Here is an 11,571-nt window from a genome sequence, read left to right as displayed (position 1 = left end):
AAGAAGCTAACAGACAGGAGCAGGCAAACACGAGAGCGGGCTGGAGAGGTGTTTCCCAGGACAGGCACCTCCATCGCTGCCAGCAGCACAGCGCCTCAGCTCCCAGCCTCCTCCACCAGACCAAATGCAGTCCCCGTTGGTGCACCTCTAGCCCATGGTGGCAGCGAGGATGCCACTGACACTGAGAAGTCTTTTTCCTCCTGGTAACAATCATCTTAGAAGACGACAGCAGCACAAGACAGCTCCCCCTTGACTCAGGAACCTCCTTCCCTGCGCTGGGAATGGCTGTGCCTTTCGGAAGGCAGAGCACAAAACTTGTAGATGGTCTTATTTCTCTGAGGCCCTTTTGCTTGCCTGTTTCTCCTTGCACTGCAGAAATCTGTCCCAGGGTGCTGCTGGAGGAGCAGATGGAGCTGGGATACTTGCTTAAAAATACAGGGGAGAGGTTTCACTTTCTTGCATTTAAACAAACAAACAAATCTATACCTTGTTTCTGTGATTGCTCTCCTGATGCAAAAAACACATCCACCCTTACCTAGAAGACTTAGCACTGCTCCCCCCTGAAATCACATCCCAACGGGTTTCTGCAGAGTAACAAAACACACTGTGAAGCACTGTTGTTTTCTTGTTAATTTTGAATTCTTTTGCTTGACAGTTTGTAGTAACATCCCATGTTATTCACTTCCTCCCTACTGAGCTTCAACAGCCCAAATCGTTCAGTCTTTCTCCCAGAAAATCCTTTTCACATCTTTGCTAGGCTGTGATCCTTAGAAAGTTCAATAATTGCAGCACAAAGGCTGGTCCCTTGTTAAACTGACTGCAGAGCTACCAAGGAATTTTATAGGATTCGCTCTTATTCTGGCAATGTACTGAAACTTAACTCACCCAGGCTCCTGCCTGTGGTTCTGGGGATTTAGCTGATGTGAGGAGTTACTTCTCCTTCTCTCTTCCTTTGTGGGATTCTCCAGTTGAAGCTGGAGGAGAAATCATGCTATTTCGTGATAAGAGACCAACAACACAGGCAAGAATGTCCTCCCTTGGGGGTGAGCACACTTTTTTTTTTAAACATGTGAAAATACACATTTGACATCGCCTCTGGGGATGAGGTGGGATTTTATTATAAGAAATACTTTTTGCCTGAAGGTCAGCAGACATGACTGCTTCAGTGTAACGTGGTTATCTATCTCTCTGGATGAACAGTCATGCATATATAAATACATAGTGCAATTATAGATACTTCTTTGAAGTATACCACTTCAAGTACCTTAGCTATAGGAGCTGTCCCAGATACAAGAACATGTATATGAACAAGCCTGTACATTGCAAAAGACACCTGGGCTCCTATCCTCCAACCAACCTGAACTGAATGGACACGCTGCTACAGAATTCAAATTATTTCCTTTTCAGTTCCCTCAGCTGACATTAAGCCTATCAAAGACTGCTCTTCCTCCTGTTGTCTTTCAAAACTTGTCTTTTTTTATTTATTATTTTTTAAAACTTTCACCTTTATTCCTGATAAGGTCACTGATACAGCCAGAATTCATCAGAGGGGAAAAAACTGTAAATCTTTCGATATTTATTCTTCTGGTTACCCCCATAGAGTTGTTGTGGATGTCATGTCTGGGGCTAGAGAAAAGACAAACAGAAAATGTTTTTAGATGTAATGAGGAGGGGAGACTTTTGGGATTATTTTTTTTCCAGAGGTACCGAGGCTGATGGTTTTGCCATTGATGGTGGGCCCCTTCCTTGCCTTAGTGACACAGCTTTACCCTGAGCTGAAAAGTTTCCTCTTCACTTCCAAGTAGGGTATTTTTAAAAATATTAATTAAAGACTAGAAATACAAATATTGCACTTATATTGCCTTGCATAATACATGCTGAAAGCAGAAATAATCTTCATGACTGGAGGAAGGATACTGCTTACTCAGCAAACATACTAAGAAATAAAACAATACTTCATGCTTTAAACCAGTAAAGCACTTTTAGTGGTTTGGCACAAATGAAATGTCAGTAGTTTAAATTACATAGATGACAAGGATGTTCCTGTTCATTTCCCAGAAAGGACAAAGAGGCTTCATGTTTTATGAACCAGAATTTTAGTGTAAAAACAAAATAGAGGACTTACAAGTATCTAGGCACATTGTACATGACACAACCCACCAGTGCGTCGAACACTTCCCTCCCCTGTGACTGTGAACCAGGAATAATTATTTAAATAAATCAATCAATTAATACATAAATAAAGGAAGACGCTAGTAAACCTCACTCTCCTTGTACTGGGGAGAAGACCCATCCTTGAGGAGTTCTTCTGAGAGAAACCAAAACAGCCTGCTTGTGTGTGGGAAGAACCAGCCACCCAATGCCTTTTTTTTTTTTTTTTTTTTTTAAAGCGTACAAACTCAAACTCAGGAAACAGCCATAGCTCAAAGAAGGAGCTGGTTTAATGCTAGGTTTAGTTCTTTCCAGACCTCTCAAGTCCAAACTGCTGGCTCCCCTGCTCGGCTCCAGCGGGCCTTGCTTTCCAAAGCTTGCACCTCCTGCACAGCTGGAAGCACCAGGCAACAGAGGGACACGCGGTTTCGGTACCTGCCCTTCTGTCAAACTTCCACCACTTTGCGTAAACGCAGGTAGAACCAGTACAATAAAGATTTAGACAATTCTAGGAAGCTTTCAGCACTCGTGTCAGCTGCTTGGCTGCTGCCTTGACATTGTCCCCTGCCCCAAGGCAGGGACAGCCAGAAATGGCCCTCACCAAATGCCACATGCCACTTCTCTGAGAAACGCTGCATCGCGGAGAAAGCAAAACTCAGATCATATTCAAGTCCCATTCATACTCGCATCCTTGGAATCCAAAAAATTACTTGAATGAGAAATCAAAGTTGAGCTTGATTCTCTCATTTTCTTTCTCTATTTGCTTTTTGTGAACATCTGCAGAAATTGTTCTGTTCAGAAGTGTTTCCAGGACTGCCACCAGCACTGGTTTGCCTGGGTAAAACCACGCTTCGTGAGGGCAGCAATGCTCTGGGCTGCTTTTCCCAGCTATGACAAACAAGAGGGTCACCCTGTTGCTCCTCACCCGTAGCCAGCTCTCACATCCTCCGGCCAGCAACGGAGGAAACGACTGAGGCTGTCCTTGAAGGATTTTTCCAAGGACTCGGCTATCTTCAGAGATTTTCTCCTTTCATTTCACAAAAAAGAAAGCAAACAAACAAAAAAGGACACTGGAGGTAGAAAAACATTTGATTAAACAATTAGTTGGAAGTGCTGTGATGCCTCGGTGGCACCAGTACCTGGGACACAATACAGTGATTTAACTGCATCCTTCCCTACTCAAATTATGCACATGCAAATGTGCTGTGATTGCTGTATCAGTGGCTTTACTCCATGAAGACAACTGGTTCTTGGGTGAGGAAATACAAATATTTTTCAGATGTATTTGGAAACACCGACATACTGATATCCTGAAAATACAACTAGCCAGACTAAGCACTTTTAAATATATACCTCATTTCCACGTCCACTGACAGCATACAGCAGTCACTGGCTGAAATCCCCCGAGCCAGGCTATGCGGGAACTTGGAAGAGGTGACAGAAGCTCAGAAGGGATCAGAGTGTGAATTAAACCTGTGCTCCTAAATCCCGTTAACTGTTCAAAACGGATACAGTCTATCTTTTCTGTCCCTTCTCCTTGCCCATCAATACCAGCTTCTCTAGTCACCATCACATATATATATACATATCTATCTCTCCCTGAAGCTCTTTGCCATGCTAGTGTCTCACTCAAATCCTTTCTGGTATTTTGCCTGTGAGAACTGGGGTGGGGATGAGGGGGTTTGTAAAGGTAACGTTAAGGTGCAATTATGCCTTATTAACGTATAAGGAAGAGGTGGAATGTTCATTTCAGCTCCTTCCCTGCCCAAGGCTTATTTCGCACCCAATCGTGAACTTGGCTCGCGTTGCAGTCACACATTTTCCATCAGAGACCAACAGCAAGAAGCTCTGACACAACCTGATAGCAAAGGAACGAGCACGAGAGATGCCCCGAGCGCGGCGCAGGTCCTGCCCTGCCTGCAACTGGGAGAGGGGAAGCGCTGCCCGCCAGCGCCCGCGGCGAGCTGGGGCCCAGCCAAGGCAGCGCCGCTCCCAGAGGCTGCCAGCTCCAACCGGAGCAGCGCAACGAGCACGCACTAATCCCCACGTCATCTTCGTACGTCCGAGAGATGCCTGCTGTGCTCGTGGCTGTCCAAAGAGATGGCTCATTAGGGTTACAGACACTAACACCAGCCTAAGTTTTGAAGCACGTCCCATTACATGCTGGTTTCAGGCATCCACCCCACAGCTCAAGTGCTGAAGCTTTCAGGTTTCAACATATCAAATTAAAAAGCTGCTAGAGGAAAGAATCATTTCTGACTTGAGAAAACAGAAATTGCCACGCTTAACCAAGCCCTTGGGGACAGCGTGTGCAGCGCTGCGGCCACATTCAGACCCCTCACACAAACCCTACGGCTTCGCTCTAACCCTAAACAAAGGGTTACTCAACCTTCGGGGCTTCCAAAGCATCGTTAGCATTTGCCATTATAATCCAGAGTCACATAGGAGGGTCTAACACCCTTTTAAATCCTGATGACTTCTTCACCTTAAAACACTTTGAATTTCAGCTTTATTGAGAGTCCCCACACTTGGTGCAAGAGGAATCAAAAAGCTCCCACTCCACTTACTCTGCATCATACTCCATCTTATATGTAATGCGTATCACAAAATGCACAACATGAGTGTAATGAACTGAAAAGTGAATGTTTACAAAAATGGAAATTAAAATATTTAACTGCCCTTCCTAACAGCAACAGATAAAAATGGGAAAGTATAACAGAAAAAAACACTTCTATATAATAAGAAAGGTCAGCGAAAATGGAAATGGGGTGAGTGCCTCCCACCACTCACGCCTTTTCTCCTCCACCCTACACACCTCCTCCTTTCGGGACTGCAAGGTCTATGGGCCACCTCTCCTGTTCTCCCACCTATTCACACAGCCTCTCACAGGCCAAAGTCCTAGATACTAAGAAAATAAATTTTGCTGCATTATAGAATCACACTGTGAGCATTTTAAAGATAATTAATATTGTACACATTGAAATTACTCCACAACCTTTTTTGTTGAATAAGAATTAACTTTCATAATTTATGCCTAATTCAGTAATTACAAAAAGCTGCATTTTCCTCAATGACTGCACACAATTATTTATAGAAAAAAGATGACTAACAAAGCAAGTTTCTTTTCTGAAAATTGCATGAATTTTTTGCTATTTCACAGGCTGAACTATATTTTGTGTGTAATTTGCCTACTGCTGCTGTCTGACTTCCTTAGGATCTTGAGGCTACTACTTCACCTGTGAACTGTTCAAAACCAGATCTCAAACCGAGGTGATGCAGAGCACAAGCCGGCATGATTTGGGACGTCACGAAAATCCCGGCTAGGCTGGACTGCATCGCCAGCACCGTCTGCAGGGCTCCGCGCGGGCAGAGCGGCGCAGTCCCCGCGCCGCCCTTCTCAGGCGGGCTGTGCCAGAGCTCGCAGGGATGGATGGCCACAACAGCCGGTGGCCACTTCGCACCCTCGTGAGGCGGAAAGCGAGGGCAGGTTCCTGATAGGTATCATTGCTTGGAAGCTCTGTGTAGAACAGGGCATCGTCCGTTTTCCTGCACAGCAACCTGCAGGTAACTCAGTGATACCAACCCGATTCTAGTCCAGCCGCGGACAGCTCTTACAAAGAAAAAGAAAATGTATTTGCCCTGAACTCCTAATTATTATCAAATTGCATGGCTTTATTTCTTCAGAACTAAGGCCTTTTATTGCGTTTTGCATCGTGATTCAAATTTAGGAATAAAATGCATACATTGAGCCATGATGCATTCTTGACTGCAGTATCTCAGCCGTTTGCAACGTTCAATCTAAACACCCCAAACACTTGAAAAACATTATTGCTGATGATGGAATAGCTCCATCTTCTGGAATAAAAGTTACTTTCTTGACAACCACCTTTATATTTCCAACTTGGATCTCTGTGTAAAAATTTCTATTTCAAAACCTAACTTGAATATTTTTACTGATATGGAAGGTGAATCTTGGGTAGAAAATGGAAGGAATTTAGGATAATAATGTGATTTCTGATAAACTTCAGGGAGCATTCATTATTTTCTAATGACACTGAAAACACACATCTGTTGTACAGTGTACCATATTAAAAACTGACCTTATTATTTAAAAAATAGCTGTAATCTGATTTTGAGAACAAGAATTTAAACTCTGTTTAAGACAAAACACTCAACACACATACTTAACTTTAGTCCTGATTTAGGGTACTTCAAGCTTCACATTAGAAGTCTGTAGTTTTAAAAAGTGTGTTTGTATGGAAACACCGGCCTAAACAGAGAGTGATTAAAGCCCTGCTGAAGTACTTGAAGTCTGAACTATAGAGAAGGGGCTACAAGCGATCCTTACTGCTATTTATCAAATAACTGAAATGTATGTGTTTAAACAAAGTATTTCAAGTTAAGCACACGATGCATTTTGGGCAGGTAATTAGTAACAATGGTTCCCATACATAAAATTTAACTTATGGTCAAGTCAGGTGTTCAACTGGAGAGGCCAGAACAAAACGATGATTACAATTTCTGATTTTATCGCTTTTATGTATCATGGGCACATTCTATGGCTGCTGCTTGAAAAAAACAAGCCTTAATGAACTGAGTTTTTATGTACTTATTCACAAAGGGAAAAGAACGTTGAAGCTGTTAGTGATCTACTGACTGGTGCTGCGTAGTATTTCTTGATTTCACAGGAAGGGTAGAGCCACCAGAAAAAAAATTGAAAATTAAACATGTACATCTCCCTCTACTTTGGGAATAGTGGTATATCTAAAGTTAATACATACTCATGGACACACAAGAATAGCAGAAATTTAAATAAACTTGCTTAACAAAACAAAGCAACTGAAGCTTTATTTCTCTATATAGAAAGAGGTGTCCCTATGTGCATTCTTTTAAGCTAAGGAAAATGAGAAAGCCATGCAGCCCTCACAAGAAATAAATCCTAAGGTGGTAGTAAATATACACAGCAAGTTTCCCCTTTAGTAGATGATTCCTCTCAACAGATGCTTAATGTCATTTAGGAAAGCCAAACTTATGACTACTTTATAGTAGAATATTCTACTACATTTTTTTCAGTACAATAGCAAAACCATTGCATGAACCACCATATTGCTCACATCAGTTTAACAAGAGCAAGTAACAAAACTTAAGCAGCTAAACGTATATCTGGAAATCAGACTCCTTATGCAAAGTAAGCACAATAAAAGGATATAAAACAAATGAAAGGACTTTTCTTCAGAAAATTATCTTTTGACTTTCTGCAACTTCACGTCTCATATGGCTTTTGAATGGAGGCATTAAGATAAAAGAATTTTCCCACCCATAGTCAAGTATTGACTGTATTTAAATACAGCAACGCAAAGACAAACAAAATTAAAAATTTAGCATACCATATTACTTTATGTAATACAGCATTAAAATCCCTTTTGCTAAGGCTACAAAGGACAGATTTACAGTAGTATGAGGTACCGGCATTTATGGTTAGAAAAGTAAAGGAGGAAAAGAATTATATAGCATTGTCATCAGACATTTCTTTTCTCTTTTTCTTTTTTCCTTTTTTTTTTTTTTTTTGAGGGGGTTTTGGTTTTGTTTTTTACAAAATACATGTCTTGATGACCACATGCTTTAAGCTTATATTCATTTATTTTTTTTATATATATATATATATATATATTATTTGTAGGGGCAATTGAGAGAGAGTCACAAATAAGGAAAGGACACTAAGGTTTTAATAAGGGCAACAAAAAAAATGTTTTCACCAGAATAGATTCACATTACAGTACACCAATATTGACAGCATTCTCTTTTGTCTATTTTTGGTACATAAGATGGAATCTCTCTACATAACCTTATAAGGCTTCAGTAACTAAAAAGTAAAAAACCTATTAGTTTACAATTTATTTAAAAATTCTGAAAGACACAGCAAGTTCTAAACTTTAGTAGTGCTACCCATACACAACCATCCGGTTTAAGAACCCATTAAAAGAGCCTCCTTTCAAGGGAGCTTCCAACAGCAGAGTTGTGCAATATGGATGTCTCTTACTACAAGGGCGGGGAAAAAAAAAATTACACATGGCACATTCTCATTCATATTTTGCAATGTAAAAAGTTACAAACATACCTAATCAAATAAATAATAAAAAAAGAATCTGAAATGTGTTTGTTATGTATTCTAAAACCACTATGCAGAATAATGGAAACTTTCACTCACAGACTATTTACATGGTAATACCCAGGTGAGGGTACACACTGCTACAAAACTCATAAAACAAAGGGTAAACTTGAAATGTTTTCCATAGTAAAGGTCTAGCAGCATGACTATATCTAATGCTGTTTGTTTTCTTGACGGTTTTTGGAAGTTTGTTTTAATCTATGTCTTCATCCAGTTCATAATTGTCTTTATCATAAATATCTTTTACTAAAAGAACCCGTACGAGCATATTTTCCAAAGTGTTGCGGTCCAGTGAAGTGGCAGTGTACCAGATGGGACTCTCGGCGGAGACAGAGCACTCTGGTTGCAGATAGAACATGTCTGTCCTCTGATTCAGATTCTGTGGGCTACAAGGGGGGAAAACACAGGGGTTAGAAAAACAGCCTCACAGGACAAAACAGTACGTTAGCACTTCTGACATCCTCTGCAAACAAAACTCTAACCATACTTAGGCAACTTGCAAAAAGAAGATTAATGGGGAGAAACGCGGCCTCGTTCATGGAAGGAGCCATGCTGAGTCTGGACCAAGCCCAGCCAGTCCCACATCCTCAGAGCAGCCAAAAGCAGACACTGGACTGAGCAAGCATACAGGAGACCACAGACTCTTCCAGCTTTCAAAAATTTGCAGCTCCAGGACTCGCTAAACCAGAAAGTACTTTCTATCTATTTAGGAAGCCTGACTGACAGATTTGCAGAGAGGCCCAATGCTGACACCAGTGATTGCTTGCACCACAGCCTGATGCAGCCATCTCTGAATATACCTAGAAAGTCAAGGATGGTAGTTCTGAGAGATGCACAGAAATACAAGCTCAAATTCCTCCTCCTCCTCCTCCTCCTATTTTACTTAAAGAGTTAGTCACTGTAAGTCTTAAAATCCCTTAATTCCTGACCTGCTACACTTCAGAGTTCGTACACATGCTTGATCCAGCTCAGACATATCCTCTAAGCCATAGACAAGAACCCTCAAGGAAATTCTAGCATTTGTCCATTTATGCAAGTCTCGGAAAATAATTTTCAATTCTGCATGTACAAGTTACAATATACATTGAACTGTTGGGCTGGTGCCAACTGCATGAGATTCAACAAGGCTCAGTGCCGGGTCCTGCACTTGGGTCACAACAACCCCATGCAACGCTACAGGCTTGGGGAGGAGGGGCTGGAGAGCTGCCTGGGGGAAAAGGACCTGGGGGTGTTGGTTGACAGCCGCCTGAACATGAACCAGCAGGACCAGGGAGGTGATCGTGCCCCTGTACTCGGCACTGGTCAGGCCCCGCCTCGAGTACTGTGTTCAGTTTTGGGCCCCTCACTCCAAGAAGGACATCGAGGTGCTGGAGCGTGTCCAGAAAAAGGCAACAAAGCTGGTGAAGGGTCTGGAGCACAAGTCTTATGAGGAGCGGCTGAGGGAGCTGGGGTTGTTTAGCCTGGAGAAGAGGAGGCTGAGGGGAGACCTTATTGCTCTCTACAACTACCTGAAAGGAGGTTGTAGCCAGGTGGGGGTCGGTCTCTTCTCCCTAGTAACAAGTGATAGGATGAGAGGAAACAGCCTCAAACCGCGCCAGGGGAGGTTCAGGTTGGATATTAGGAAAAACTTCTTCACCGAAAGGGTAGTCAGGCACTGGAACAGGCTGCCCAGGGAAGTGGTTGAGTCTCCATCCCTGGAGGTATTTAAAAGACGGGTAGACGTGGTGCTTGAGGACATGGTTTAGTGGTGGACTTGGCAATGCTAGGTTAACGGTTGGACTCGATGATCTTAAAGGTCTTTTCCAACCTTAACGATTCTATGATTCTAAGTGCTCACTCATGCTCTCTCCTTCAAGAATACTGCAGACTTCAGAGGTCAACTGTATTTCATGTTTGTTTGGTAAAAATAAGAATTTTTACCAGCTTGTCTTTCCAAACTAGCTGATAAAGTTTCAGGTGTTGCTCTTCACCTGCTGGGGTGAATTTCAGCTTGTTCTACGCTCACATAAATCAGATTGAGTCAGATAAGAAGCCAAAATATGATAGTTTAAAATTTTCTAATAATTTAAATATTTTAACCCCCTTCCTACTTTTTTGACAAGCAAGTATTTTTATAGGAACAAGCAATGATATAGTGCTCATAGCTGTGAATGAGAGGATCCTGAAATTTCAGCTGCAACTGTCCACTAATTGCCAAGTATATTTCAAACAGCTGGCATTACCTTAAATTTTACAATAGCTTTTAAAGTGTTAAATATTTTATTATTTCATCAAAGACATGAGGTATATGTTATTAGAAGCGGAACCAGGAGAAGCAGTCTGCTGCTCTAGTCAGCAATGGTGACCAATGTCTGCAAGACAGCAGGACTTGAAACCACACCACAAACAATGCTCCAAATGGGTTTAAGTGCGTTCTTTTCCTCAAAGGTGAGATGTTTTTTTTTTTTTTTAAAAAAAAAAAAAAAAAAAAAGTTATTTGTTCTCTCCCCCCTACTGGCTTTGTAACTCAGTTCAAAAATCCAGCTTCACCGTTTAGTGATATACCTTCTCCAAACCATGACAGTGGGTAGTGTGAAGCCAAAAAAAAAAATCCCCCTGCAACAATCCAAATTAACGGAATTTATAAAACCAGGTGCTTGCATTAACAGACCACAAGTCACTCTTTACATGTTTCTCTCTATAACATCACATACTTGCTTTTCTGCCTACATTGTACGTAAGCTCTTCCTTCACTTTTAAGAATAAGATGCTGCTTCCTAACACGTTGGGTCTCATACTTCATTTGATTTACTGTGTTGTATATACAGTGTGATTTTATGTCTTTGTTATCACTCGCCTATATTTCACTTAGAGTAACACAAAATCTCCATTAAAATCAGTCACTTGAATGGCTGTTCCAATTAAATAAAGTGTTTCCCATGAAATCCTGTTTTCAAACACTTCCAAAACACTTAGCTGCTAAATTGAGTGGGTTGGTTTTTTTTGGGTTGCCTTTTTTTTTTTTGGGGGGGGGGGGGGTGGGTGAGGGGGGGGGGGGTGTGAGTGTTGTGTTTGTTTCTGGAAGAGTTGCCTAAGCTTTTCTTTTTAATGTATTAATTTCTGTGCAGACTGGAAGGACACAAGCTATTTCTAAATGCTGGGTTACTGTCAGTAGTAGTTTTTTCTACTACAAAATATCTTAAACATGCTTTCAAACTAAGTATTTCAAAAGCATCTACATTTCAAATTCCTGATAACTTAAGCAAATCCAT

General features: G+C 41.5%; 1 protein-coding gene across 1 annotated transcript in view; it reads right to left on the bottom strand.

Moving 5' to 3' along the window:
- Positions 1-8,218: 8,218 nt before the first annotated feature.
- The window catches only part of ZMYM2 (zinc finger MYM-type containing 2), a 94,113-nt gene continuing 90,760 nt past the window's right edge, over positions 8,219-11,571 (bottom strand). Inside the window, exon 26 of the mRNA XM_082335608.1 lies at positions 8,219-8,706. Coding sequence (XP_082191734.1) covers positions 8,514-8,706 — 193 coding nt within the window. The 3' untranslated portion in view covers positions 8,219-8,513. The remainder of the gene's footprint in view (positions 8,707-11,571) is intronic.

Source organism: Platalea leucorodia (genome assembly GCF_965183815.1).
Source record: "Platalea leucorodia genome assembly, chromosome: 2".
Taxonomy (NCBI): domain Eukaryota; kingdom Metazoa; phylum Chordata; class Aves; order Pelecaniformes; family Threskiornithidae; genus Platalea; species Platalea leucorodia.
The sequence above is the reverse complement of the archived record's forward strand: the minus strand, read 5'-3'. Positions and strand labels throughout refer to the sequence as shown.